This window comes from Castor canadensis, chromosome 3, assembly GCF_047511655.1.
Source record: "Castor canadensis chromosome 3, mCasCan1.hap1v2, whole genome shotgun sequence".
NCBI classification, from domain to species: domain Eukaryota; kingdom Metazoa; phylum Chordata; class Mammalia; order Rodentia; family Castoridae; genus Castor; species Castor canadensis.
Genome location: NC_133388.1, coordinates 152,036,563 through 152,063,818, shown reverse-complemented (window position 1 = coordinate 152,063,818; position 27,256 = coordinate 152,036,563). Strand labels below are relative to the sequence as shown.

The following is a 27,256-nucleotide window of genomic DNA, read 5'->3' as shown; positions in this document are numbered from 1 at the left end:
GAAATATGTAACATGACATGTACTTTGGTAGTTTTTTCTAACTCTGGTGACTTCCAGCTTCTGAAAATCCACCAGGGACAGAAATAAGGAGAGGTATGTGCGTTGAGGCCACTGAGTGGGGCTGTAGTTGAGCCACTGATTTACCTAAGGACCAGATCTTATCTTTCCTTTGCTTTAGTTTACTCTTTCTAAACTTCAAAGCAGTAACTCATTGTGTTTCTGTTCTTTAAAGTCTTAAAATTTTAAAATGTATTTTGCTCTATAATTACAATTCTACTTCAAACTGAAAATTTAAAAATCCCATAATCCTACTTTAAAAGTCTTTTAGAAATCACATGCAAATATAATCATTTATGTGGTTTTACCCTTCAGCAGTTTCCCCTTCCATTTGAAAATTAAACCCTTTCCAGACGTAATGTTTTGCTATAATGTTCAGGGATAAGAGTCTCCCTAGAGTAGGGGTATGTGAGGAGAAACAAGTCTGTTTTCCGAATGCAACCTCTGAGCAAAGGATCTCCCACCACCTGCTGCTTCTTAGACTCCAGAACTCCCCTTCCAGCTAGCTTTCCTGGGAAGAGAGAAAACTGGAAGGGAGGGGAAGGAGGTTGGTGAGAGCAAGAGGCGGGGAGTGAAGAATGGGAGGCAGGAGGAGGCGTGGCCCGGCCTGGGACCGTCGTGATAAATACTGAGAACTGGGTGCGGGGGTGCAGAGAGAACTCGGGAGGATCGCTGAGCTGAGCAGCACCGAGGACAGCGCCCGCGCCCAGCTCTCCTCCGCAGCAGCTCACCCACTGGCGCACGGACACAGTCGCGAGCGCACGCACCCCCTTACAATGGCAGAATCCCACCTGCAATCATCCTTGATCACAGCCTCACAGTTTTTCGAGATCTGGCTTCATTTCGACGCTGATGGTGATTATCTTCTTTTTAACTGTTTCAAGTCCAGTTTCCATTCCCCTTCCCACCCTTTGCCCTCCTCTGAGCACCCTCATCCCACCATCACCCTTTTCTATTCTTTCCTCACTCTGCCTAATTTTATCTCCCCACGAACTGCCGAACCATCACGCTGAAAGTTTATATTGCTTGCATGTAATCTCCAAACCCTAAACTTCTGTCTTTCTAGGAACGGTTATGATAGGAGAGAGAGTGCAGGGATGGGGGAACCCTGCTCCCTCAAAAGTTTCTATGTCTGCTCTCAGCACCCCAGCTAGCTTCCTTTGTCTTCAGAGCAGCTAAAGTTTGACACCCGCAAGGGGAGCGCTGCAGCGACTACAGCCTTTGCTGGTTAACCAACGTGGAGGCAAGGGAGAGCTTCCCAGGTTGCCAAAAAGAGAGCTGTCTTGGAAAGAGAAAGAAGAAACTTGGAATGAGATATTTGACACCTGGGTGCCTCTTTGTCTTTGCAGGAAGTGGTTACCTGGAAGGAAAGGAGCTGCAGAACTTGATCCAGGAGCTCCTGCAAGCGCGAAAGAAGGCTGGCTTGGTAGGTTCAAGTTTGTGAAGGAGGAAAAAGACCTTCAACCCTAAAACGTAAACATTCCTGTTTTTCATAAAAAGCCAGGGGAGTCGAGGATTCTCCCAGGGAATGTAAAGATTTATTGACCCAGAAAGGCAAAAAAGAACAGCTCTCCAAATTGCATAGGGAGGGGGTGGGAAAGGGTAGTGAGGAGGGAGGGAGGCAGAGAGAGAAAGAGGAGAGGAGACTAGAGGAGAAGAAAGGACAAGAGAGAAGAGGAGAGGAAGGAGGAGAGAGAGATTCTAAAGGGAAAATTAGACTTAAATCAGAGCTTTAAAATGTATACTTACTCTGTACTTGCCCTTAGTTAAATAGGTCTTAAAAGGAAAGCATGGGATACCTGAGACCCTTTAGCAGATCACTATCTCTGCTATTGAGTCAGTTAGATAATTTTTAAGTTCTCTTTAACTGCTGCGGGAAGTAAGGAGGTAGAAATACTTTTCTGCCACTTGGTGGTCAGGAAACAGATCTGCAGACTGTGGATCTTTTATTCTACTGCCAATTATTGCTGTGATGGCTGATGTAGCTGAGGAGATGAGAAAACGTCCTGTCTTGACCCTCCTCACTGGGGAAAGGTGGCCAAATTGTAACATAATAGTGAGCAGTAATTTAGCAAGAAAAGGTCATCATTTTGTGTAAGTGGAAGGGGAAAAACCCAAAAGTTAGAAAAGTAAAACAATTTTAACAAACCCATGTATTGTTAAAAAAAAAAAGAAAGAAAGAAAGAAAGCAGAGGCATTCTGATGAAAAGTAATTAGTGGTGTTTTGAAAATAAGCTATGTGGCTGAAGCCATTAATTAATTAAACAAATAACAATTCTTATTAATTATAAATTATTTCCTTTAAGCCTGTTAAGAAAAGATGTTGTCAGCATAAGAATAAAATATGCCTAGCTTTTAAACATATGAGATGGTTGTATAGACAAAAGTAGGTTAAGAATTTTACCAAATCTATTGGGGTTTATGTAAGACTACCTTTCAGAGGCAATGGTGGACTTGGACTAGTTAGACATTAATGACTTTTGGCCTTTTGGACTATGATTAGAAAGAAATTTTTATTTTCCAGATAATATACCTATGATCTCTATTTTATAGCAGATCATCATCTCTAGTACTGGGTGATATATAAATATAATTAACTAATAGAACTATCATTTTGTTCTATCTAAATTGAAAATTCTGTGAGACACACAGCTGTACAACATATTCAAAGAATCCCAGAGGGGTCTAAATGTACTACATTGCATTACAGAACTATCAATTGCTAAAGTCATTCATCAAATTGACTTTAAACTAGATCATGGTCTAGGAATTGTTTTATTCAGATTTAGTAAAATGTAAATTCAGAAGTATAATAGAATGAGATCATTCTATTAAGACTGTAGAGAGTCTTATAAGCTCTCTACCCTCCTCCCACCTTATACATTAGCATGTAAATAAATTCATGCAATGCTTACCATTATAGCTCGATGAACCTATGACTAGCAAAACAAAAGCAATTCTCGTCCTCATTTAAAAATATATATATATTATTAAATGTCTTTTGGAAAAGTCTTTTTTTTCTATAAAATTTCGAATTAACATCTTGGAAAGTGCTTCCAACAGCTAAATGATTACACTTTAATTTTCTAAAAGCAATTTTAAGATTTATTTTCATCTTAGAAATATTCATGAGGCCCATATACTTTTTCAAAATTTTCTTTTCCTCAACCCATTTTAGTATTTGCACTATTTATAGATAATGTGTTCACGCTGAAGTTGGAAAGAGTTTAGAGCTTAATTATTTTTTCTACTACCTTTGATCCAATTTTGAAATATATAAAGCTCTAATTATTAAATTATAACCCAATAATACTAAACTTGATCACAGGTATAGGATTACATCAAGTTACTTAATACCTAGACTCTTAGGTATTTTTCTGTTCCATGTAAATAGACCTTGGATTGTTAAAAATCTAAATCAAGATCTGGATTGAGAGGTTCATAGACTAGATACATTTCACTATACTATCTATCTCCTGTTGCAATAAACTTATATATACATGTTTCTTCTCTTCTTTTTAAGCACAGAGATTGCCCTTATAAGCCCAACATCTTTGCACTTCTTGCCATAGTACGGAAGATTTTCTTACCTTAATGGAAATATTTGTTTGACTTACTATATACAAGCATTATTAGATTTCAAAAGTTTCACCTTCACCCAGTGAGTGACACAAATGAAATATGACAATCCAATATATTTCTGAAATCAATCCCATTTATACTAAACACATGTTTAGTCTTTAACTTTGCATTCATTTTTATACATTTTTAGTAGATGATGATGGTTACATGTTTTGTATCATTTAAAAATAGATTTTGACCCAATTATCACTTAGAAATTTCACTAACTAAATATCAAGTGAGCTAGCTAACTCCTGATACTATACAGTTTTAAGATTTAAGAATGAATTTGTTTTGTGTATTTTAAGGTATGTATAAAAATCATAGAGACTCATAATCCCACTGTTGCTATACAGTGGACACTTTCATTTTCTTATAATTGTTCCTGCAACAAAATTTAATAAATGCAAGTTGCAACTTACCCACAGTACAACAGTTCTTTTAAGATTACAATGTAATTAAATTGTTAGTACTTACTACCTAAGTTCTACAAAAGATATTTACATTGGTTTCAAAAGGATTTTGTAAATACTAGTACCAATGATATTTAGCCTCAATATAACCTTTATATTAACTTCTCTATCCCTAGAACAAACTTGTGTGGAAAGTAACCACCACCTTGTTAGTTATGATCAAAATTGAGACCTCAACTTGTTTTCCCAAGGTCATAGACTAGGATATTAGTAAAGGCTGGCCTATTTTAAATGGGTTTCAGTTAATGCAACAGGGTTATTTTAAATGGGCTTTGTTCGAGACTCAAGGATAAAAAAAATTAAACTTCCTGAATACTAGCTCTATGTTCAGATCACTAGTTTACAGTTCATAACTCTCTAATCTGTCAATATGTAAAGAGATTATAAAAGTAATAGAGTATATTGGGCAAAAAGCCAAATGAGAAGATAGTATTCATTTTGTCACTTTTAAGTTTGTTTTACTACACCAAAATACATGGGAGGGAGAATATCATTTTAGAAAAAAATTACACCAAGGTAACTCTGGAAAACCACTCCCTGAGCTCCTACTGGAGGCAAAGGTCAAAGCATATAATCAGGGCCTGAAATAAAATTATCAGTATTGTTGATTAGTACTTAACAAAAGTACAAATTGGTCATGTCAGTTTTTCATCTCATACTTTTTCCCCAATATTTAACTTTTCAATTTACTTAGACAATAAATGCCTGTTTCATGCTGGAATCACTTTAATTTTAAAGTGAGTTATCCTTTAATTCACTATTTTTACTCATTCAAATCAAAACTACATATTACTACTTCTGTTGATAAAACACTGCTATAGGACAAAATGTAACAATGTAAAATAATCTCTAATGAAGCAAATAATATTTAAAGTATATTAATAGCCATCATATTTACATTTACTAAAGATTGTGAATTGAATAATTCTGACTACATTTTTGAAGAATAACATGTTCTCAAAACTAATAATAGAAGATAAGTCATAATGATTGATTATAAAATGATCATTCATAATTATTTCATCTGAAAATAATAAATACTAGAAATTAGCTAATTCTTTAATTTTCATGAAAATAAGATCATCAGTATGCATAATTCTAGATGGTTCCAATTTTGGTTTTTCTTTTTTTTTATTGTTGTGCTGGGTGGGGGTATATTGTGACATTTACAGAAGTTCTTACAACTTATCAAATGTATCATACATGAATTCACTTATTCCCATTCCTGGAACAGTTACACACAGGGATAATTTTTCCATTTTCATACATGTGCATACAGTATTTGCACTATATTCACCCTCTCACGCCCTTCCCCCATCTTCCCTCCCCACCCTCCTACTAGTACCTACCCTGCCCCCGGGCAGAACCTGTTCTGCCCTCCTGTCCTCCAGTTTTGCAAAGAAAAAAAAGACATTTTTGTTCGTTTAAGATAGCTACACAGGGAGTTTCCTTGTGACATTTCCATGTATATATGTATTATAACCTTAATTGGTTCATCTCCTCTTTCTTCTTTCTACCTTAGTCCCCTTCCTATGGTGGTTTCAACAGGTTTAAAAATTCTATATTCATTCTGTTCCTCTTAGGGCTGGTGGAGTGGATCAAGTGGTAGAGTGCCTAGCTAGCAAGCCCACCAATTTTGGTTTTTCTTTGCAATGATTTACTAACACCCATCATGAGCATAGTTTTTAACAAACTTCTTACCTGCTTTTATATAATTTTAGGAGTTGTCGCCTGAGATGAAAACTTTTGTGGATCAGTATGGGCAAAGAGATGATGGAAAAATAGGAATTGTAGAGGTAAGGAACTTATATGTTCTTCTGATTTAATAAATGAGCTTTAATTCTGAAGTTGTATCCAAGTCAAACATGATATGGCAAGACTCATTCAGAGATCCCTATTTCACCTGAGTAATATGCTATCTTCAGCTCAAAAGTATCAAGTAAAAAATCTAGACATGAAGGAGACCTAAGAGTTTGCCTAATCCAAAGCCAAAGTTTAACATATTATAAAACTGAGACCTGGAGAAATGAAGTGCTGAGCCTGCGTCATGCAGTACAGTCAGAGAAATAAGCCCTCAACTTCCGAATGAGTAACCATCACTTTGCACTACCCACCCTCATTTCAATAAAGTTTGTAAGTACCTGTTCATTGATAATTATTAACTTTTAATAGTGTACACTTTTCTGTTGAAATTTAAAATTAGATGTTTTCAGTCCCTATGATGACATCAGGTATAAAGCTGCATCCTGGTTTCTGAAATTTTATTTAAGATTGTTAGGTAGTTTTAGTAAAAACACAAGAACTAAACAAAAGTGAGTGAAAATTGTATGATCTGTTATAGGTACATATTTCTTTTGAGACACTAAAAGTTAAAACTGCAGGTGTCAAATATTATCTGTTGACAATGACTTTTCCTATTGAGAACAATTTATTTTGTCTGAGAATAAGAAAGCAAAACTTTGATTATGAATCTGTTCTGCGTTCTTGGATTTCTGAAAGAGCTGTTCCTCTTAGTCCTGCTGTTCTAGACTCTGGAGGCAGTATAGCATCTACCTTTATCTCAGCAAAATTGAGTAAAAAGTTTTATCCAGAAAAATTAATAAGGTCATATTTTAAAAGATGCCAAATCACAAGCATAATTATGTTCTTCATATAGTGTTGTCAGTGTATTAATTGTGAAGTGTTCTGGCTCTCAACAAAATTTAGTTATAATTCACCTTTGATTAAGAGAACTAACCTGGTTTTCAAATAATTGATCTTATTAGGACACTTGTGACGCCAGTGTGAAATATACTTATTTTTAAATACCTACTAAAATTGAATGAAGGGAGGGCATACTGTTATTATCTTTGTAATTAAAATTTCTCCCTGGAGTATGCACTTTCCCCTTTGCCTGTGTGTAGCTCATTATGATACAAAAAGTAGATAATAGTAATGAGTCTTACAGATTGATATAGAAGCCAACTAATCAAGATATGAGACCATGAAGGAAATCCCATGCTAGTAATCCCAGCACTAGGGAGACAGAGGCAAGAGAATCACTAGTTTGAGGCTAGGCTAAGCCACATAACAAGACCGTCTCAAAATAAAATAAAAACATTTTATATTTTAAAAATGATAAAATATGTTAAACTAACATAAATGAAATGAGACATATTTAATTATTCAAAACTATCTTGAAAATCTGACATCACTGAAATTCTAGCTTTATAATCCTTGAAGGATTTATTCCTTCAAGTGGGCTCAGCTATTTATTCTGTGATTTCTTCAGTGGGCTCAGCTATTTATTCTGTGATTTCTTCAATGATACAAAGTTGTGGAGTAAAAAGCATAGTTCTTATTCACATGGATTTTATGCTTCAATAAGGACAAAATGGATGAGCATGTTTTGAATCCAAGTTTTATTATAAATGATATAGTCTGATCATTTAGGACTTATTATTTGACGTCTAATGTGAATGAGAGCTAGGGGTCAGTTCACAGATGCCTTGTCTCAGAGGTCTGATGAAAGACACTTTCCCACAAGTTTGAAATAAGAAACTGTTACCGGAAGAAAAAGTTCTCTATGTAAGGAAAGAGGGAAATATACATAAGAGGAAAAGATGAAGATGATAATGAAGGCTGAAGTGAAAAACTGAGCAATTTTTATGGTAATAAGAGTAAGAATTTATGTCTGTGAGACATAAAATTTATAAAGTGTTTCCAAATAAGTTATCTCATTTGGTCCTCATTAACAACCAAGTAAATCGTAAATATGAAATAAGTATCTATTGGAGATAGAAGTTGGGGAGACTGAAGTTTCAATGGAATTTGCCTAAGGTCAAAGAGAAAGAAAGAACTAAATGTACAACAGTCAGGACCCAGTCATATTTTTCTAAACTACTTTGCCTACTTTTTAAAATAATAGATGATCTGCACATTTTCTGCACTAAAAGGAAATATTTTCAAGCTTCAGAAGATTACTTGTAGCAAGACCTAAGTTTTACTGAGTTAAATGGAGATACACAAAGTACAGATGCTCCACAACTCACAATGGGGTTAAAAGCATCATAAATTGATGATGCATTAGTAAACCTAGCCTACTGAGCATTGTAGCTTAGCAGCATGGTGCACTATGGAGTACAGCTGCAGAATCTCCTGATTGAGTGGCTAACTTAGAACATACTGAAGCTGCCCATCATCATACATTAGTAGCCCAGGAAAATATCAATATTAAAAGTATAATTTCTACTGAATGTGTACTGCTTTTGCACCATCATAAAATTGAAAAATCTAAAGCTGAACCATCTTGTGTCAGGGACCATCTGTAGAGATAACTTGTTTGGCTAAAGAACTTGAAATGTGGTATGGGCAGAACTTTTCAAATCCTATCAAGCAGGAAGAATCTAAAGGGAGAGTAGTAAAACATAAGAATTGATTATAAGGTTCTGGTGTTCTTGTACATGGAAATTTTTGCTAGATGGAACCCTTGGGAAGAACAAGCCAAAATTCCTCATTTTAAGGATGAAGAAACCGTAGTCCAGAAGGATTGAGTGGTGTGTTCAAGGTCTCAGTGAGAGGGAGGGACTGACGATCTACAGCACTAGATCTGACCCTGATTTCAGAATTCTCTTCATGAACCTGAGTTATCAGCCAAGATGTAGGAAGAAGGAGTTGGGGGAGGAGGTATGGATTCACTTGGGGAGAAGAGAATCAGAGAATGCAAGAACAAGTAAGAGGTGGTTGTTTCAGTAGTTCTTACGCACGTTGATTCAGTGTCGGGTCATTAAGTAAGAATAAAGAAAAGAGAAGTTCTGAAAAGTTGAAAGTTGCAGATAATATAGAAAATGGGAAAAGAGAAAGTCAATCACACTTGAACTTATAATGTATACTATGTTGTCACCAGAAAGTTGTTTTAAATGAAACTCATCCTTTCTTTATCCAACTTGACATATAATATTACTTGCTTGGAATTCTTTATAGCATATGGGACATAAATACACAAATCTTAGCAAGATATAAAGGAACACAAAACCCCATGTTTTCCAAAATTTATAATATTCTCCCTCCTTATATCAAGTACACCATAACCTTGTTGTTCAAAGGTAAAAGAGGTTGGATTTGCTTTTATGTTATTCCACTTAACAGTTACATTCATGGACTCATCAAAACCTAATCAAAGTAAAATAATATCCATGCAGTAGTCTGCTTCCCTAATGGAACCAACCAAATTGATTTTAAAAATTAGAAAATAGTTAATTTTCAACATTCTGACTTGTTAAAGTTAACTGACATTTTACAACAACATGCATCTCCTACTAAAAAACATGTAAAAAGGAGAGTAATATGCAGTTATGATTACTTCTGAACTTGGTAATTTCATGTCTTTAAATAGTTTTTAAATTTCATACAAATACAGTTTGGTAATAACAAGATTGTTAATGTGAGCTCAAAACAGGAGCAATGAAATTCTGAGATAATTTAACAAATAACACAACAATAAAAAATGTTTTAAATTTATTCAGACTAACAGTTCTACTGCAAAGAGGGCCAATTAAAATAATTAAATAGGAAGACTGAACGATGTACGAGGGAATGGTATTTTCTTCTCTGAGGCTCCCTTAGCTGGAAGTTAAATCTATAAACTTTCTCCTGTCTCTTGGGGCAATGAGTGGGAACCTACCAATCTCTCCAGCCTTAGTGTTTCTATCAGTCCAGGTCAGTGCATTCACTGAAAAAAAAAAAAAAATAGATCTAAGAGCTATTTTAATTCTGAAACTGTAACAACCCTCCCAGGGAAGCAGGAAATTCTCTAGCTATTTCCTCCTTTATTCTACAGTGGAATTTAAGCATGTAAGTTTAGTCAGGGCAAATGTAATTTTTCCTAACAGAATACTTATCTGCCTGAGAATTTGGAAAAATGACTAACAATGAAATCTGATTTTTTAAATTCACGCTAGATAGATTTTTTTTAATGATTTATTATGAAAAGTTTTTTGATCAGCAATTTTAATGGATGGTGATAAAGGTAAGGAACAAAGATCTCAAAATCAAGAAAGTCAGACTGACTTCAAACCTGGTTCAAACAACAAGCTAAGTGACAGCAGACCCTCTCTGTGCTTCTCTTTCTTCAGATGTAAACAGGGATCACTATGTATTGACTTCCTAAGGTTGCTATGAGTGTCAGCATCAAGTGAGATAATACATGACAAACAGATCAACCTTGGAACATTGCAAATACTCAAAAATGTATTTGTCTTTACTATTAAATATAAAAATAACATACTGAAAAATCTACTCTATTGTTCTGAATAACAAGTCTTTTTTTTCCCATCTCTTACATAATTTGTGAAATTCAAATGATTAAACTAAAATAGAATTAAATGTATGAGAAGATCATTTGCCTTGCAAATATCCCAGATTCACTTCTCATTGGCTAGGAAAAAGGCTTCTCTGGTTCTCAAATTGAAAAAGCGAATTCTTTTAGCTAAGAAGGTTAAATGTGCCACAACTGTCTTTAAAAGTTAGAAATTTTGCACTTTAAAGCATCTGTCTCAGTCATTTGTCTCTCTAACGGAGTTGCTCTTCATGTGTACTCTTCTCAATGGTAGTGCTTTGCTTGAGCAATGTATCATCTCCTGTTTTGAAATTGCCAGGAAAAACAATTGTTTGAAATTATCTGTCTCCCTATAAGATTCTAACTGGTGGTATCTGCAAATGGCTAGCAAACAACATGGTGGCTTTATGTTTAGTAAGGGATTCAACCTCTTCCAAAACACAACACAAGGGCTCTTTATTATGCTAGGAAACGAAGAGAGATGGAAAACAAAACTGTTAATATTGAGTTTCCTGGAAGCAGATTTGAGTGGAAGAGTAGCATTAGGAGAATTAATAGGAAGTGTTTTGGGATCACTTGCAATAGAAGGAAAGTAAAGGGAACAGGACTGGAAAAAGGTAGATGATGGACTCTGACAGTCTTAACAGAGACTTTTACTGACCCCAAAGCATGCTCCTAAGCTGAAATCACCCTTCAGAAATTTATCAAGTTTTGATTGAGAAGAGTGGGACTTGAAATTCCTGTGTGGATTAGTCATAGAACATAGCTTCCTTGGGGATATAGCTGTCTTCAGCCCAGGCAATCCCTGAGAGAGGCTTGAGAGCTGAGACTACAGCAACACTACTACAGCCTGAGGGTAGCAAGCATACCACAATGTCCACTCCAACTCCTACCTGCAATTTAAAAATAAGTGATTTGAATTATTTCCAAAAGAACTTTACTTCCACTTATTTGCAGCCTTTGCCAACCCTATACAAAGTCAGTTGCCTCATTCACTGCATCAATAAAATATTTACTGAAATTACTGAAGTTTCTGGGCACAGAAAGAGAAAGGAAAACACAAACTTTATCCTTAAGGAGACAGGCAAGTAGAAAAAAAAGCTTGCTTCTCTGTTCTTCGGGATAAGCAACCAATTTTCTAAAGTGAAGATCTGAGAGATTCTGTTTGTGGCCGCAGCTGTCAGCCTTCCATTTTTCCCATTGATAGCCTCCACTCTCTTCTGAAACCCATGAAAATTTTGAGAGTTCATAAAAGGGCAGGCAGACAGCCCATGGACTAAGAAATCACCAACAGTGTTGGAATAGGGAATTCTAGGTCCTTTTATGGACACAGTAACTTAGCAACTCTGAGAATAAAGCAGCCCTACTTACCACCTAGGAAAGACCTTTGACAGGTTGTACACATGGCCTGAGGTACTGCAGCTGTGGAACTACCTTGCCCAGCTTGAAATTTGAATAGTGATTCATATGCATTAGCAGATGGAGCAACAGACAACACAGGACTATCACATTGTGAAACACACCTTAAGAAGAATTTCTTTATATTCACTATAGCCACATTTTCATTGCTTTTTTTTTATGGTTAGTTTGTTTTATAAAGATATTTTACATATTTAGGACTTCTTTATTGTGTTTGTAAAATAGGATAGCACTGTGTTGAGCATAACATTAATAGTTCAGTGAAATTAAAACACAACAAGTATGTTGTATAGTATTTTTTAATAATCAAATTAAGACCAAGACAACATAGGCAAAGAAACACACATTGGCACAAGTCATAAACAGCAATTTGGCCCTCTTTGTATTTGACATTGTAGAGAGCTTGAACTTTATATGAATTTATATAAATTTTATGAAACAAAGATTGTTAAATTTCCCTGCTCTTATATGTAGTTGCTGATGAGTAGCTTATTCTGTTATTTTTTCTGTTTTCATATAGTTGGTGGATTTAGAGAAGTACATTTTTAAAAGAAATTTTCATTTTGCTTTTGTTCAAAGCAACCTACATTAATAATAAAATTCAAATAATGTAAAAAGCCATGATTGTAAAAAAAATGCTTACTGTACATCATGCAAAGGAGGTATTTTTAAGGGAATAAAGCTATCAAACAAACCACAAGCACTTATTTCAGGCACATACGAGGCTGGGCCTAACACTAGATGATCAGGGGATGCAGAGAAGAGACATTCTCTGCCTCTTGAGGTGGATGGTCTGTAGGAGGTCCACACAAAACTTAAAACGTTACAAGCCAATAAATAAAGAGTTTGTATTGGCTATTTCCTATTTCCTAAGTGAATACTTCTGCTAATCACACCTATATTATAACACAAGCAGATGTCCAGTATCACACAGAACCATCCAAAGTGCTCACTGACCATCTAGTTCCATGGACCAGCTTGTTCCTTAAAATGTCTGCCTCTGGCCTATTTCTTTCCTCTTGGAAACATATGCTTTTTATTTTCCTCCTCCATTGTTCCCCTTGCTTTCCTGGATTATTCTTCCTTCCCTCCCCATCTACCTTGAAGTCCTAAAAGAAACATTCTCCAGAACCCCTTCAGGAAAATATTGTTATACAGGGTTTTACAGAAGGCTTTTGGGAGGAGGGTTGCTTCTTCCTCCTCTGGAGACTCTTTTCAGGCTCAGTCCTTCCTTGGGCATTCTCCCTCCTTGTTCTCCTTTTCTGCCTTAGCTTTGGGTGGAGACCCACTCTATAAGCCTTACTTATTCAATATCTCTCTACTTTAGTATGAAAATCATTTATAGATACTTTCCTCTAGCAGCACAATTACAGGTGATGGAAGAAAGATGATATAAAGATGATGGTGTACTAGTTTTCAACGAGTGGAAAGATAGCTCACCATATTCAGACTATCTTGTCATATGTAAAAATCACCAATAAATGCACCATTTGCTTTCCAAGTGCATTTCCATAGTGAAGAAGCAAAGCAACCCATTCTGCTGCTATGTTCAAGAAGCTGACTTAATTTACTAGTAATCATCATATTGAGATGATTTTCAAAGTTTGCCAATCACCAAATCAAATCACTCAACCTCTCTGGGTTTTAGCAGTCTCAACTCAAAATTTGGGCTTTGAATTAAATTGTATTACATTATTTTTGCAGTAGATAATTTCATAATTCAAGAATTCAAGGAAATCAAAGAATACAGAAGAGTCTTGAATTTAATAAAAGACCTAGATATCACAAATGCACGTGCACACACACACACACACACACACACACACACAGAGTGTAGTAATATAAGTAGTATTTATGGGCCAAAACCTGATTACATTTTAATAATGTAAACCTAAAATGGCAAATCCTAAACACCTATCTTCACCTTTTAGATATATTATCATCTATCCACACTTTGCTTCAAAATAATATATTTTCTGTCTGGATAATACTAAACATCCTAACAAGATATTTGGTCCTTTCCCTTAGTCTCATCCCCACATATGGAGTCTATAAACTGAATCATTTTAATTTGAAATATTTTAAGGATCTAAGAAAGGATAATTTAAAAAACATATTTTATAAGTATAAGGAAAGTGATATTGCTTGCATGCAAGGTGAATGACGTTTTATATTAATTTTTTTAATTGGCCTCAAAGGATGAACATTTTTTTAAAATTGCTGTGATAATCTCTCCTATAATTTGGTGGAACTTTTAGGACTTATATTGACTTTAAGATTAAGGTTCTTGATCTATACTGCAAGGATGAAGGTTCATGTCTGTGCTTCAGGGAATTTATTGGCTTCAGGAAATTAGTCTAAGTATAATATGTGTGGGTTCATTGGCTAATGGTGAAGTTACAATAATTACAACAGAAGGTGTTTTGAACCCAATACATTTAAGAGACAGTAGTTTCTCCTTCACCTCCTTATTTTAGTGATGAGGGTGCTGAGGTCAGAAATGGCCAAGGGAGTTGCTGGCGACCACAGCTCATTAGCAGCTGAACCAGAAATAGAACTCACGTCTACAGTGGAGCCATCAATCCAGCTCCTTCCTTCTCTACATGCAATAGATTATAATAATCTTAAAATGGGTTCTGAAGCCCTTTCTCCTCCAAAAAAAAAAAAAAGGAGAGAAGTATTAATGTTATGAAATGAGATCTAAGGAAGAAATGTCATAGTCACACAGTGAAGATCAAAAGTTAACCCAAGCCCTGGATTCAAGCAGTGGATACCTTTTTTGCAGAAACCAACAATTTGAAAATGGACTTTTCTTATTATTGCTCAGTTCCCCATTGTTCATTGTGAACTGTTTTATACCTGTCTTTGTACTGTTTTATAATTGTCGTTGGTTAATCTCTCTTTGCATCTCATAGTAGGATTTCTCCCCCAATTTGAAAATGCATTTTTTTCTTTCCCCTACATTTATGTTTCTCACAGTTTCTTAATTTCACCTGAAATTTATGTGCCCTGTGTGTGCCATTCTGTTTACCCTGAGTGATATGTAACCTGGCCTGCAGAACAGAACACATGAAGGGTTTGAGCAACCACATTCATCTGCTTGTGTGTGCAGCAGATAAAATGTGGTCCTGCTGTATCCGTCTCCCTGACCTGAGAACCAGGCAATCAAGGCACTGAAGCAGGGGAACACATGGAGCACTTTGTAGGAACAAAGTACCAAAAAGGGAAAGTCAACTGTTGTTCTTCCTTTCCTACTTTTCTAAGCAATGAAATTGTTCCTAGGGAATATGTTGAAGCAAAACTTAGCAGCAGGTGATGGCAGATCCTTGTTTTCAAGCTCCTCACCACAATGTTTCTCTCTTTTAAAATATTTTCCAGTTGGCTCATGTGTTACCCACAGAAGAGAATTTCCTGCTGCTCTTCCGATGCCAGCAGCTGAAGTCCTGTGAGGAATTCATGAAGGTAGTAGAAAACTGTAACTTTAAGAAAGCTACTAAAAGTAGGAAAATTGTGGACTTTTTAAAAAAAAATTGTTTTTTTAATCCAAATTACTTACAGACTTGGAGAAAATACGATACTGATCACAGTGGCTTCATAGAAACTGAGGAACTTAAGGTAAGGAAATAAAAACTCATGCTAAGGTTTTTTTTTTTCATTTTAAATGTAATTATGAACTGCTAAGGGCTTCATAGCTTTTTCAAAAACCTCCCACAAAAGAAACTAATGTTGAGCAATGGCACATTTTCACCCACTCTTCCACATCACTAATGAAATATCAGATCAAAAAAGAAACTTCAAGTGCTTCTTGAAATTCTATTCAGTAAGGCAAGAAATTAGCATTTTCTGTGGTATACACAAATTGTTATATAAGATAGACAGTCAAGGAGATAGACAGACAGATGTAACAACTATACAGGCCCAGTAAGTCAACACTCTCCATTGAAATTTGAAATTTTATTTTATAATTAAACACCCATATAAATAAATTTCTATTTCAAAAGAACACAAAGAAAAATTATGGGACACATCTTGTAATGCCAAATACTTTATATACATTATCTCATTCAATCTTCAAATGATTCTATGATATTATTACTCCAGTGACAAAAAGCTTGAGAGGACTTACATGATCTACTAAAGGTCACACAGAAATAAGGCACAGGGCTTCAATGTTTAAGTCAGACCTACCTGCTTCAAAGGCCATTTGTACACCCTGCTACTTCTCAACAATATCAACAAAATCCTAATATAATTAGGTTGAAAAACAGCAATTCTGCAAATGAATTTATCACTTCATAACTCACAGGAGTACTATGGAGGTGATGTGGGAGGAGGATATGAAGAAAGGAGACCTGAATCAAGTTTTAACTCAGGGCATATCTCTACATCACTAAAATGCACTTTCATGTTTAAGATGGGTTAACAATACCCTCCTCTCAGATGCACGGTGAAGCTCAAGTAAGATGTTACAGCACACGAAACGCAAGGCATAATCATACGACATTCATAAACTCAACTTACTGACCTTTTAGAAACATGGACAGATCTTTCATCTCATTTCCTCAAATCAATCTTAAGATGTTTCAGTCCAAAAGACCCTCATTCTTTTAATTTCAGAGTAAAAAGTGACTAAAAGGAAAGCAAGTTAATATTTATTGAGCACCTGCATATGTACCCATGTGCATATGCAGTACTATGTGCTAGAAGTGTGTTTTAACATTTAATCTTCATAGAAAACTTGCAAAGCAGTTATCATCATTCCCCATATAGAGAGAGACTGACTTCAGAGTGGTTAGATAAGTTTTCAAGATTCCACAGCTGCCTAGGAAGGGAGCCTAGGTTTGGGCCTATACTATCTGATAATGTTACAATGCTTCTTTCCTACAGCACTACATGCCTTCAAGCTTCATTCTTTGAGAGCTACTTCTGCTACTGCTACATGGGGAAATACAAGTAGCAAAGAGTTTCCTAACCATAGTTTGACACTGTTTAAGAAGGATACAATTTTAGAGCTGGAACTGGGACATTTGCTCCATTATAAAATTGCTAAAACATATTCACTTTCAGCCTCTTGAAAGTGTAAATATTTTTTTAACGTGAAGTTACCAAAAGCAATGTATTTCACACCCTTGCTGCTCTGCAACTCAAGACTGCAAGGTGACAGTGAAACTAGTGGGTTTTTATTCTATTAAACCAAAAATTCTTTCAAAAATCATCTTAGTTCATAATGAAAACTTTAGCTCATTTCTAACGCTGACCTCAAAATATCCTAAAATTCTCCTTCTTTGTTCTAAATTTTCTTCTCAGAAAGAGATTCTAAATAGAAGTCTTCCTCCCTGAGGAATTCTGAAGATAAGTTGGCATTCTTTTTTAATGGATCTTTCAAGAAAGCTAATTTTAAGATCCATAATAGAGTAAAACATCTCTTGCTCTCAGACATGACTTTGAATCCTAGTGTCCCAAGGTTTCTCCCAGGCTATTTTTGTGACCACCATTTTAGTCTCTGATGAGGCTTTTTAACCCAATTAATCTCTGACAAAAGCCTCAGAAGGCTCAAAAATAAAATTCACGCCACCAGATAACTTTCAATTTTCCATGCTTCACTTTGGATTTGAAGCAGAATGTCTGAAGTGAAAATAAATTTATCAAACCAAGGGAAAGGTCTCCTTCCTTGAAAAGAGTGATGTCAAATCAGCCAAGCAGAAGTGGTACATTTGGGAGAGATATAAACCACTGCTAAACTAAAGAAACACAATCCTTCAATACTATCTGGGCATAGGATCTACTCATTTTCCATAATTGCATTAATTCATTTTCTCATAAAATAAAAGAGTTGCAAATGAAACAGTACTGGACACGATGAAGACTATTATATACTTAAGTGGTTACACTGTCATTTCTGTGGCAGATCTTTGTATAGCTTTAATTTAAATCTGTTGAAAAAAATTAAACTCACTCCTAAGCTCCAACTGTCAAGTTAATAATCATCTTTTCTTATCCTTCCCACATTAATCTCTATTTTAATATGATTCATATATCCTTCAAGGATTACATGCCATCCTCTGTGACCAAATGTTTTAGTTTGTATAGTCAGCTGAAGCATTTTAACCAAGGCTCTTTGGATTGTGTCAAACCTAAAAACTAACCACCTGGACCTCTGGAGAAACAGGCTTCATACTCACTATAAACTGAGATGTAAATACAGTTCGTGAGAGCAGAAAATGCATTCAAAATTAGAGGTAGATCTCCATCTGGTTGCTGTTAATTTTTCACACGTTACAGAGCCTTCATGCTTCTTACAGAAGAATCACACGAATAGTTGTGAAGATATAATTTAAGTAGCAAGGCATCCATTAAGGTGGCTGGCTTTTAATGTTTTAATTCACATCTCTACACAGTGCACAATCTAGATCTTTTTTTTAATAACAAGGAAAATGTTTATGATAATGACACATGATGAAGCAAGTTACCTAACAATTTCTACTGTATGATTCCACCTCAAACACAAGGACTGGAAGGAAATACAATTTAACACCAAGAGGGTGTGGTATACAGTTGTCCTTTTGCCTTTTTGTACTGCTTTGCATTTTTTAGGTTTCCTACTGCCTTTACAGTTGGAAAGAAAGCAATTGCCTTTTGAAAAGCACATTAGAAATCATATTGGTCTTTATTTCTTCCAGTCTGATGACAGAGATCTCAGAAAGCTCTTGCTTTTCCCCTTGTACACTTTCTGTTAAAAGTAATACTAAGTGGGAATCTATTGCATACCTCCTCTGTTAGCCAGGTATTGGCATCTGAGTGATGCATCTCACTGAGCACTTCTGAGTTTTGTGGATTAGTATGCTTAATGGAGAAAACTGAAAACGCTTGAGACCACCAGGATACACAGACTGTCAATGACCCCTAGGACTCCCAGAAAGCCAAGTGCACTGGTATTTTATCTGTGCAAATGAATTGAAAAACCTACCTTGCCATTTCCTGCTCAGAATATTGGGGCAGATGAAATTAGGTTACATTGAACTTGTAGACAATTTTGAAAGATAAAAAAATGAAAAAGGAAGGAAGGAGAGGCAGGAGGTAAGGATAGAGGGAAGAATAAAGGGAAGGAAGAATAGAAGGATAGAGAAAGAGAAGAAAGGGGGTCAAATCTAAGAATCTGAGAGGAAGTCAGACATGTGCAGTGCTTCCACTCTCTGGTTACATTTATATATAGGACTTCACTCTGAAGAGACACCCCTGTGTCCCACAAGACTCAAATGTACTCTTCCATTGCCATATATAGAAAGGAATCTTATCCTTTACTTGACTCATAATCAAAGTGGGGAGAGAAGCCAAGCACAATCTAGATCTTAATGGAATTGAAATAATAAAAGCATAATATAGCTCAGACTAGAACAAATTGGGTCTGAATGAAAAGCAGATATTGTACCCATCAAAGGAAGTTTCATTACTAGAATGCCACAAGGACCACATGGGTTAGTCTTGCTTTAGAGGTTCTCTCCTCATCTGATTCTACCTAAAAAGGGGCTTTCTTTGTATTCCTATTGCAAGTCATGCTGAAACAGAAGCAGATAGGGCACATTATTGATGAAATTTATCTGAATGTTCTTTGTCTTATCAGAACTTTCTAAAGGACCTGCTAGAAAAAGCAAACAAGACTGTTGATGACACAAAACTAGCTGAGTACACAGACCTTATGGTAAGACTGACCTTGAAAAGATTTATCCAAGAGCTCATGGATATCACTCTTCTTGCTAATTCTCAAGGCTACACAGGATGAAACAATAAGCCATGGTGTGAGCATGACAGGTGCACAGGTATCACTTCATCCAAAAAATGGAAATACTTAAGGATGTTTACATCTTGTCATGTTGAGTGCTGCAGACATTGGTTTTACAGCTCAATGTATGAGCATTTCTTTTCTTATAAAGTTACTTAATTTTATCTCTCAAAAGATGACTTGTTTTTCTTACAAAGCCCATAATTATATCACTAAGTTATGTAGCTTATTCACGTATGTTTTACACACACACACACACACACACACACACATATATATATATATATATATATGAATTATAAGTTACATCACCCCAAACTCATTATAGAGGTTCTGAATCCATTTTTATCACAGCTTAGGAAATCATAGGCTTTTTTAGAGTCTAAAGAGAACTTTTAGCTACATTTATTCATTAAACCTCTTAAAATAGGTCTCTTGAGTTTTGTTATTTTGGGGTATTGCATTGGTGATTTGAGTGAGAAAATTCAAGCACACCCTAAGCTGACACTTTAGTAAATAATACAACCAAGATGTATTATAACATATGGTAACACATCCATGAAAACTTCTTTACACATAGATTCTTAATGTTTTAGGGACAAACAAGCAAATAAATTATTGAAGTTCTCAACAAAAATTATCCATTGCCCATGAAGTTACTTTGTCTGAAGTAGGTGATGTTTGCTCATTTTGACTCATTATAGGATTAGGACTTCCAGGAGATACATAATTTATATATGCTTTAAGTACTGTGAAGGTACAATGAATGAATTCTTACTCCATGATTTAACTAAATAACCCATAAAACACAGTTGTAATTATAAAAGCTGCTTGCTATATTAGATTGATGAAAAAGTTAGATTTTTAATTTTATAAAGAGTTTGATTCAATTTTATGTGGCTACTTACTTTCTCTAGAAAAGCAAAAACAAAACACTAGAACTTTACTACTGCTTTAATCACTAGTGACAGTAATTATAAAGTGGATCTAGTCTTTTGTTTTAAAACAACCAAAAAGATTTTCCATGGACCTCTTTAATTCTTCATTACATCTCCTCTTACAATAGCATTAGCAATCAAATGGTAGGCTTTTTGCTATGTGTCACAGTAGGCAGATCTAAACTCTGAATCTTTTGAGGGAAATGGACAATAACCTACATTTATCAGTTTTCTATTTTGCCCCAGTCTTAAGGGATGTCTATTTAAAGTAAAGTCTCCTTTCCAGGTAGAAATTTGAAGCAGCGTTTCAAAAACCACTTGGCTAGAAGTTTCCCCCTGTTGGACTGGCCCAGCAAATCTGATTAAAAGTCATAAACCAGTTCAAATCCAGGAAGCAAATTAATCAAGAACTAATTAGAAATTTAAATATATAGGTGAGGAAATATTTCCCTATGGGCACTAAACTGTGTGATCTAGTTGTCTAGTATATCAGTACTAGACAATGTTCAATGTGTGACAGTGTTCAATGAATTATAAAATGCTGTGTCATTATAGGACCCTGACAAAAAATCTGCTTCCCACAAATAATTTTTAGAATAGCTCAAATGATAGAATTCTTTTCCTTTCCTCCTAAAAAAAGACTTCACTAAGCCTATATCCATTATAGCTTGTTCACATTCCTTTCTTCATGAAAAACAGTTTCATTTTGACATATTTAGTATTCATTTAGTATAGTATACATATTTCATATAGTGTAATATGTTTCAAATATGCTATTTCTATATAACATAATGCAATAGTTGTTATTTCTAAAAGTTCAAATGATCCCCAAATACAGGTAAAGTGCATTTGTGTCTGGATGTGTCTCAGTGTATGATGTGTATGTAAATACAATGGAAACATAGAGAACTTTATTGAGTATCTAGTGCCCAATGGAAAATAAAACAATTCAATATTACTCAAATTCTAGTCCCTAAAGATTTATTCATGCTATCTCCCTATTGCTTTTGTTTGCATTTATTCTCTAAGTGGGTGAAACAAGAGTTGGGGAGTGCAGTTCAGTAGTAGAGTGTTTGTCTATCACATGCAAAGCCCTGGCATCCCCAGCACCTCAAAAGAAAGGGAGAGAGTGAAACAAATTAAATATTTGTTTTCATACCATTGTTTGAAGAGGTTCAGCCATATTCTCCTAGGCACCATCCCTCTCACATCTTAATCTACATACAAACATATTTGCAGGAAAAATATAGTACTCTAGAAGCCTAGTTAAGACCACCACAGTATTTTCTGTTTGACTGTTCTTATTGTTGGTTAGTTTAACAATTGACACAAGATACAGAATTGAAAATTTGTATTGAAAGTTAAAAAGATGGGCCAGGTGTGGTGGTTCATGCCTATAATTCCAGCTACACAGGAGGCATAGGTAAGAGTAGGGTCTGTGGCCAGTCCTGGGAAAAGCACAAGACCCTATTGGAAATATAAGTAAAACAAAAAAAGGGCTGGGGGTGGGGGGAAAGGGAGGTGCATGGTTCAAGTGGTACAGTGCCTGTTTAAAGACCCTGAGTTCAAACCCCAGTACCACAAAAAAAGTTTAAAAGATGCTAGTTTCTAAAATTTAGCTGTTCTGTATAAGAACTTGGTAACTCAAGCTGTTTGATTTTAAGTGGTTATCTCCGTCATTCAAAAATCCTAACTCAATGGCTAGAATAATAATATTCTATCTTTCAGCTGAAACTATTTGATTCAAATAATGATGGGAAGCTGGAATTAACTGAGATGGCCAGGTGAGTTTAGGAATTGTGCAAATGTTATTAGAAAAAGCTGGTCCTATTTCAAAACTCTCATCTCTTAATATGATTTTTTCCTTTCAAAAGGTTACTACCAGTGCAGGAGAATTTTCTTCTTAAATTTCAGGTATTTATCTTACTCTCTTCAGTAAACAATATTTTCCTTCAAAAGTCAGAATATGGGAGATTTATTAAGAGAAACACTGAAATATGGTCATAGCATTTTAACCTCTGGTCTTTTCTCTGATCCTAGGGAGTCAAAATGTGTGGGAAAGAGTTCAATAAGGCTTTTGAGTTATATGATCAGGTAAACATTTTTTCTTTTTTTGAATTGCAGTAAAAGCACAGCATGAAATATATATTCCTAAAATTTGAAGTGTTTTTACACTTATAGTATTATTAAGTATAGAAAAGATGTACAGAACTTTAGAACTTATTTTTCTTGCATAATTGAGACTTTGTGCCCATTGATTAGGGACAGTCCATTCCCCCCACTTTAAAAACAACCATTCTACGTTCCCATACATCATGTAAGTGAAACCATGCGGTATTTGTCCTCCTCTGACTAGTTTATTTCACTTAGCATAATGTCCTCAAGGCCCACCTATATTTTAATACATTGCAGGATCCCCTTCTTTTTAGTGTTGAATAATATCCCAGTGTACATAATTTCTTTGTATATACTTTGTCCATTCATCCACCAATGAACATTTACATTGCCTCCACATTGCAGGTGGTATTGCAAATAATACTGCACTGAACATAGAGCGTCATGTTTACTCTATGAAGATAGATCCTGATCTTTGGTATAAATACCCAGAATTAGGATTGCTAGAACATACAGCAGTTCTTTGTTTAAATTTCTTGATGTATCGTTATACTGTTTTCCATGGTGGTTGCACCATTTTTTATTCCTACCAACAGAATACAGGGTTGCAATTTCTTCACATGCTTACTAATACTTTTGTCCTTTTGTTTGATATAACCATTTTAACAGGTGTGAGGTGATATCTTATTTTTGGTTTTAATTTGTATTTCTTTGCTGGTCACTGACATTGAACATCTTTTCTTAGACTAGTAGGCCATTTATGTTTTCACTGGAGAAATGTCTATTCAAGTCCACCTATTTTTTAATCGGATTAGTTCTTTGCTATTAAGTTATAATACCTTACCTATTTGAATATTTTATTCCTTATATGCAAGGAAATTAGTACCTTATGTAAATGAATGTTTTGCAAATATTTCCTCCTGTTCTGTAGGGTGCTTTCTCAGTCTGTTGACTGTTCCTTTGCAGTGCAGTTTTTCAGTTTAATGTAGCTCCACTGTTTATTTTTGCCTTTGTTGCATATCCATGACCTCAATTTTAAGACCACTATCATAAAGTCTTACCTGTTTTCTTCTAAGAATTGTACAGCTTCAAGATTTAAGTCTTGTATTGAGTAGATTTTTGTACATGTCTTTAGGGTCTAATTTTATTCTTGTGCATGTGGATATACAGTTTTCTCTTACAGCCATTTGTTGAAGAGTCTATCATTGTCCCATTGTGTATTCTCAGCATTGAATCTGTAGATTTGAGTAGTAAGAACATTTTAACAATATGAAGCCTTCCAGTCTGTTGGCACAGAAGTCTTTCTATTTGCTATTGTCTTCTTCAAATTCTTTCATTATTGTTTCACAATTTTCAGTGCACAAGATTTTTAACTTGTTTATTTCTAAGTATCTTATTCTTTTCTAGTACTACTGTAAATGGAATTTCCTACTCCTTTTCAGATGGCTTATTGTTAATGTATGGAAACATTTGATTTTTTTATGTTGATTCATATCCTGTGACTTTACTGAATATGTTTATTAATACCAACTTTTTTGTGTCTTTAGTTTTCTATATATAAAAATCATATTATATGCAAAACAGGAACAATTTTACTTCTTCCTTTTTTGTTTGGATGCCTTAAAAGTTTGCTTTTATCTATAATTTTATTCTTGAGAAGAATTCGGAAAATACTCAGTAAGGGAAAGTAAAAGCCTCACACTCAAGACTCACATGAAAAGAAACCTGGGCTTCTAAAATTACACAACAAATCCATTGTTTCCATAGGAAACATACTATGTTGTATCTTACACAAACCTTGCACAAACCTTGATTCAAACCCTTCCCCATGATTTATCTGCTATGAGGATTTGAACAAAGGACAAAAAAACCTCTGTGCCTCAGTTTCCTCATTTGTAAGCAACAGATAATGATACCACTTGCAGGGTTGAATGAAGATTAAGCTAGGGGAAAATACCCCCACAAAAGTCTCTCACATAGTAGATGTGGGAAGAAAGGGTTGTTTTAGTGTGTGTATGATGTTGTTAGTTCTTGTCTTTGGCTTCTTCTAATTTCTCTACTCTTGGGCCAAGAGTATACCTGCTCCTTCCTTCTGTGACATCAGGTCAATCATACAGCTTCTCTGGGCCTCAGTGTCTTCACTTGTCAGAGGAACAAACTTATGGCTACTTAGTCCAGCAAGAGATGATATTGTTAACATAAAGCAAAATATTAAATGTGAAAATTATTTTAAAAGTTCAAGATATCTTAAAAATGTAAGGTGTGAGTGCAGAAGCAGCTCACCTATTTTGCAACTGGGAAGCAGTTGCTTCCCAGGTGAGGGTCTCACATAACAGTGCCTGCCAAGTATGCAGTTGGGAGATTTTGTGAGAATTCCAGTTTTTTCCCCTGTACTTCATTCCTCACTGTGGATGGAGTTGGATGTGTACTATTTTATTTCTCCTCTCCCAGGATGGCAATGGATACATAGATGAAAATGAACTGGATGCTTTACTGAAAGATCTGTGTGAGAAGAATAAACAGGTAATTTAGTTACTATACCACTTATTTCTTAAGTAGACTTTATGGATCCATCCAGAAGCAAACATATATCCATTCTGGAAATTTACTTTAAAATTTTACAGAGCAGCAGAAGTAGATTTTGATTCTTAACTCAATTTGGTTCTGGCCTAAATCAGTATAACCATGATAAATATATGTTTATATATATATATATAAAACCTTGTGATTATTCACATTTGTATAAGAATTTCATCCAGTTCTTTTCTTAATGGATTGATATAATAAGCAGTTTTCATTCTACATTTTATCACTGGACCATAGTTAATTTAACTTCCATATTTAACTGGATTGCAATGCCATCTGTGTTGTATACAGGATCTGGATATTAATAATATTCCAACATACAAGAAGAGCATAATGGCTTTGTCAGATGGAGGGAAGCTGTACCGAACAGATCTTGCTCTTATTCTTTCTGCTGGGGACAACTAGAGTTTGTGGCTACAACCACTTGCTAGCGATACATTGTATCTAAAAAATAACTGTGCACTATAAAGGAGTAGGCTGTATTTTCTTTTATATCTGTAAATTTCACTGCATATAGATAATTATCCAGGATATGTGGCACATTCTTTTCTGCTTGTTTCTATACTGTTTGTAATGTACAGTTTTTGTAACTATATGAATGAAAAGGAGACAGTCTATGCTTAGACCAGTTAGTACAGCCAATTTTAAAAATAACCTAACATATTCTTGTTTTCATAAATACAGTTGGACATTAATATTTTCCTAAAAATTTCACCAGGAATAACCTCTAAAATTCTAGTCTCTAATGTGTAAATGCACATTTGTCACTGAATAAGATAATAATAATGATACAATGAGCATTCTTAGACAATCATGAAACTGTCCCACAAAATACTTCTAAGCTATTATTTCCAACTATTAGTAAAAATGTCCTTTTAAATCTAAAATACCAACATATCAATAAATACTTAATACTGGCTTTATGAAGTTAACGGTCTCCCTAGATTTTCAGTTTACTAAACAATGACATGTCTACTGCTTGATCCATATTAAATGGTTGGTTCAAGATCTGGTAACAAGGGAAGGTAGTACCAGATGACATTAAAAACCTGTCTGACTCCACACCTATATTTCCAATGAGTCTACTGTCAGAGAGTATGGTCTTGATCCATTTTCTAAACCATTTTCATGTGTTTCCAATTATAATTATCCTAGAAAACTGCTGTCTTATATAGTGTGTGTAATCTCCAATTAAATTTAATATGCTGAGTATCCTGGTGTCTAGTTTGCATACTTCCTGGATTTTCTTTCTATGTAGAGCTGTTCATTCCATCAAGAGTATCTGCCCCATCTGAAAATATTTTTTTCTAGCTATAACAACTCTATTTTTTACTACATAATTGAATTTTAATGTAAAATTCATAGCACCCTGATTACTGAATGTTATATCATCAATACTTTTGTGTATTCTGTATTTCATATTGAGATTGGCATTCAAAATAGTTCTATTTCTATCTACAAATAGTTTCAAATGAATTAAAAATAGCATCTGAAGAGAAATACTAATGTAATCATTTAGCCTATCTAGTGAGGGAGATTCTAAAACCTCCCTTTGACCCACCTCTAAGTCACAGCTTCACATATTTGTAGCTAGATTATCCTATACTGGTTATAATTGATATGCAATGGTTGGTGACTTCAGATTCTTTGATTGTGATGCAAGGAACAATGACCAAAGTGTCTGGGTGAAATTTATAGTTACTGCCAAAGAGTTAATGATGGTCCTGGGTCAGCTTGAATGTTCCCATTCGACACTTTTTCTGTTTCATAAAAATAACAAAAATGTGAGCTGTCTCTTTCCCTCAAGAATGAACAGAAAAGAGATCTGCCAAAAAATAAAATTTATCAAATGACATGAGTAGTAGATTGGCTTTACCTGTAGCATGTAAATGGAAACACTGACATTAGACAGAGTTTAAGTATTAAGAATAAATAAAGAAAATAACCTTAA

The 27,256-nt window shown here is 34.9% G+C and overlaps 1 protein-coding gene across 1 annotated transcript; it reads left to right on the top strand.

The window, feature by feature from the left end:
* The first annotated feature begins 694 nt into the window (after nt 1-694).
* Nucleotides 695-27,256, top strand: Calb1 (calbindin 1). Its single transcript, XM_020156109.2, has 11 exons — nt 695-912; nt 1,407-1,483; nt 5,873-5,947; nt 15,265-15,348; nt 15,445-15,501; nt 19,508-19,585; nt 22,333-22,388; nt 22,479-22,518; nt 22,645-22,698; nt 25,171-25,242; nt 25,597-27,256. Exons 1-11 carry the CDS (start codon nt 834-836, stop codon nt 25,708-25,710), a joined length of 786 nt encoding a protein of 261 aa, XP_020011698.1. The 5' UTR covers nt 695-833; the 3' UTR covers nt 25,711-27,256.

What these genes read in the sequence shown, in the direction of transcription:
- Calb1 (XM_020156109.2), top strand. Translation starts at nt 834, where the DNA reads ATGGCAGAATCCCACCTGCAATCATCCTTGATCACAGCCTCACAGTTT. An exon ending in CTGAGTACACAGACCTTATG is followed by an intron (nt 19,586 to 22,332) that starts GTAAGACTGACC and finishes TCTATCTTTCAG; the next exon opens with CTGAAACTATTTGATTCAAA. An exon ending in ATTTTCTTCTTAAATTTCAG is followed by an intron (nt 22,519 to 22,644) that starts GTATTTATCTTA and finishes CTCTGATCCTAG; the next exon opens with GGAGTCAAAATGTGTGGGAA.